Source organism: Octopus bimaculoides, chromosome 8 (genome assembly GCF_001194135.2).
Source record: "Octopus bimaculoides isolate UCB-OBI-ISO-001 chromosome 8, ASM119413v2, whole genome shotgun sequence".
Taxonomy (NCBI): domain Eukaryota; kingdom Metazoa; phylum Mollusca; class Cephalopoda; order Octopoda; family Octopodidae; genus Octopus; species Octopus bimaculoides.
Window position 1 is genome coordinate 9,934,131 of NC_068988.1, and position 4,478 is coordinate 9,938,608.

General features: G+C 31.2%; 1 protein-coding gene across 2 annotated transcripts in view; it reads right to left on the reverse strand.

Annotated features, from left to right (window-relative positions):
- Positions 1–2,760: 2,760 nt before the first annotated feature.
- LOC128248505 (uncharacterized) overlaps positions 2,761–4,478 on the reverse strand; it is a 15,139-nt gene continuing 13,421 nt past the window's right edge. For both annotated transcript variants that reach the window (XM_052969878.1, XM_052969880.1), the window contains exon 4: positions 2,761–3,171. In XM_052969878.1, coding sequence (XP_052825838.1) covers positions 3,115–3,171 — 57 coding nt within the window. In that variant the 3' untranslated portion in view covers positions 2,761–3,114. The remainder of the gene's footprint in view (positions 3,172–4,478) is intronic.

Below are 4,478 nucleotides of genomic sequence, written 5' to 3' on the forward strand. Positions count from 1 at the left end.
ACACACACACACACACATGCACGGTAGCTTAGAACTTTTGGTTTTGGTTATTCAGCTACATAGCAAGGAAGTAGATACAATATTGGAAATATGTTCTATCTTGAATTAAATAAACTACACGGTGAGTTTTTAGTTAACATTTAATTTAATCAAAAGTCAACAGAATTTTTTACCCTTTTCATATTTGTAAACATTATTGGTTTGAAATAGTTCTGTATGACAACGACAAACTAAAGTTACGTTTTACTTGATCAGAATTGGGAAAAAAAAAAGAAAATAAATGCCAATGCGTACACATATTTAAAAATATAAATATAAACACAAATATTTCATAAATTTTGATAAATTATTTTTTAAAAATATTTCATAAAAAGTAACATAACATGAAAACCTAAACGTTTTTATTGACAAACAGGTTTTTATATACAAAACTATTCCAATACATTTTCACTTGCTGTCGTTTTTCCTTCATTTTTCCGTTGTATTGAAGTTATTTATTATTTCCAACCATTCTACGTGTGGTGAAAAAGATATGCCTTTCTTCTATTTGTTCTGATTCACCTCTCCTGATTAGAGATTCAATGTCGCGTGCTATCATAAGCTAAGAGCAGTCACTGTGCGCTGTTTGAAGTTCAAATAGGATCCGTCTGAAATATTAGCTGTATTCAAATCACGAACCCGATTAGGTGTTCAGTATTCTTTGCGAGATGGAGAATCTTTATTGGAAATTCATTCACTTGTTCATTATATGCAATATACATATTTTCATATAATTTCATTACGATTCAATTACAATATTTACAATCTTAATATTTTTAAACACTGTCTCACTATTTTACAATGTATTTTCAAATGTATACGATTATCTGCCAAAGATACATGACAGCTATATCGAGATATTATATGAATAAAGGAAAAGCGCAAGCATAATGCCACAGGCTAAATAATTTTGCGAGATATGACTAAAATTAGTAGCTTGTTTATATAAGCTCCTAAACCGGTAAACGAGTAAAATCAATAAATTTATAATTGTATTGGAGAGGAGGTTTAATTTTTGAATTAAATAACAATTATTCCTACAATTACGTGTATTTTTCTGTGATTAATTTTCTTCTTATTTTCTTTTTTTATGATTATTTAATTTAGGATATATATTTTCCAAGATTTGGTACTAAATTATGTGTGCCTGTATTATGCTCTAAGTATGGAGACATCTATTAAGTAGAAAGGATGTGTATTAAATGAAGTAAAGTGGCTGAAACGACAAACGTTTGATGAAATCATGGCGCAGGTTGCCTGACAGTCTAACAAAATATTCAATCTACGAGTTTTCAATTGGTGGTTATTTAATAAATAGATAAATATATAATAAATCATAGCAACATATATGTAAAGAGAACATTCCTCCTCATGTTTTTAAGATATTTGAAAGTATGGATTACTTTAATGATTCGATGCACGTATATATGCGAGCATGTATGTACGTGTGACTCTGTATGTGTTTAATATTCCTATAATATTTCTCATCACTTTATAAGTTTATATTTTGGAAGGAAAAATGTTTATAAATTTGTTTTACAATAATAAATAATACAATGGATAACAAAAAGAGTATATTGTGAAAATAATTATTTTTTCTTATGTCGTATAAGGAAATCATTTTTCATACATATTCCACCCAATATAGTATTATTATAACTATATGATACAAATCATTGGCAAACGCCATGTTCCCTTGGCAATGATCATTATACATGCAGGAAATTCTTTAAGTTTTAATGTTCAACATTTGGTCTAATGTAAATATTGCATAAACGTATAAACAAAGGAGAAATATTTTTCTGACCTCGTTGAGACATTGTATAACCTGGCGAAAAATATATGACTTTATTTAGAGTAGTTGGTGTTAACCATATTTAATGTAGTGATTACGGAAAATACTGACAGTTCAATGACACACAATTTTATCATATAGTCAAATAAGAGGGATATATTTCGCTCCGATTAATTATCGGTAACACGTCAAGGAAAACTCTTAATTACTGAAATAATGACGAAAGATCTTACCAAGATATGTATATTACTTTAGACGAGTAATTGTACCCAAATATATTTTAGTTCATGAAATTTTTAAAGACAAGTTGTGCAGTGAGTTAAAGTTAGTAAAGTGTTGATTATTAAAAAAAATAAGTGATTCCATGTGTTCGCATATTTGAAATATGGTTGAAGCTTCCTCGTGTTCTACAGTAGATCGTTGTTTTATGTACAGAATGTATATTATAGCAGCATGTTTTGAAACAGAAAAAAAACATAATATATATACTGAAATGTGGTACAATTTAAAACAGAACACAAATTCTCAAAAATTTTTCAAACTTAGTGGTTCGGTCCAAGAGACCGTTAGAATAAGTAGTAGGCTTAACCGAAAAGTACTGAAGTCGATTCAGTCGACATAAGCAGTGCCACAGCATGGCCGCAGTCTAATGAATGAATCAATTAAAAGAAATATAACAAATATGTATACATACATACAGGCGCCGGCGTGGCATTATAGGCGCAGACATGGTTGAGTGGTAAGAAGTTTGCTGCGCAAGCACATGGTTCCGTGTTCATCCCACTGAGTGGAACCGTGGGCAAGTGTATTCTACAATAGCTTCTGGTAGGCCAAAGCCATGTGAGAGGATTTGGTAGACGGAAACTGAAAGAAGCCTGTCGCATATATATATATATATATACATATATATATATATATATATATATATATATATATATATATATATATATATATATTTGTATGTATATCTGTGTGTGTGTTTGTGTGTTTGTTTGATTGTCCCCCCACCCGCCATAGCTTGACAAACGATGTTGGTGTGTTTACGTCTCCGAAATTTAGCAGTTCGGCAATAAATACTAGGCTTACAAAGAATAAGTCCTGTATTCGATTTATTCGACTAAAACCCTTTAAAGCGGTGCTCCAGCATGGCCGCAGTTAAATGGTTAAGACAAGTAAAATGATAAAAGAATACGTAGTTACTGTTCATCCAGTATTACAAGCAAATTCGTTTTATGTGAGGTTTTAACAAGGTTTTTCTGACCATTGATTTCATTCTAAGTTCATTCCTTTTGGGTTTGGAGGACGACGATGGCGTAAGTCAACATGATTCCCAGAATCTAGAATAGAGTAAAATGTTTATCAGAATTTTCTCGTTGCAAGTGAACACGTCACTACCACACATAGACACGTGTGTGTGTCTATCTATCTATCTATCTATCTATCTATCTATCTATCTATCTATCTATCTATCTATCTATCTACACACACACACACACACACACACACACACACACACATACACACTCATATGGTGGTGTTAAAAAGATCCTAGCTTTAAGAGCATCGCACAAAAACATAAAACGCTACCTGATCCTGATATCGAAAGCATGGTCTAAGGATCGTCAATGCAACGCCCTAAAATATAAGCCATACGTCTTCAAGCAATATAAAGAGACACCCCTCACACAAACACACATATATAAACATATACACACACATGTGTATATATATATATATATATATATATATATGTGTGTGTGTGTGTGTGTGTGTGTGTGTGTATACATATATGCATATGCACATATCTATAGTTCCCTCTATCTATCTATCTATCTATCTATCTATCTATCTATACATATAAATTTGACATGGACGAATATTTCTTGTATACATATGATGACCTAACCCTCGCAAAAATCGAAGCCACATATCAACGCTTAATATCGGAGAATGTATATTACTTTAATGATTATAGTTATTATTGTACTAATAGACTTCCATAGTCGCTTTCTCCCGTAACTTACAAAGCCTTCTGGTTTGTTTATAACTATTATGTATAGTATTCGACAGTTTATGTATATATACGTAAAATTTGGCTGAAATTGATGGCTGAGCGTTTGACCCAATCGGATGCACCTGTAGCCATGTAAACGTTGATGTGTAGGTTCGATACTGGCTAAAGTTAGCTCATCATTTTCAATCAATTTCTTGATATATAAATATCGCTTTAAATCGAAGAACAAATATGATTATTATGACATGTCATTATCGTTATTATTGGTTCTAATAGGCTTCCTTAGTCGTTTTCTCTCCGTAATTTACAAAACCTTCTAGTTTATAAAGATTATATATATATTAGACAGCTTTAGTACGCATACGTAAAACTTGACTGAAAATGATGGGTGAGCGTTTGGTCCAATCGGACAAGGATGCAGTCATTTAAGTGTTGATATGTGGGTTCGATTCTGGCTAGGGTTAGCTCATCATTTTTCTATGAATTTGTTTATATACAAAATTTCCCTTTAAATCGGTGAATAAGTGTTATTATTATTATATGTTATTATTGTATTTATAGATTTCTATAGTCACTTTGTCTCCGTGACTTACGAAGCTTTCTGGTTTGTTTCTAAATATTATATATATA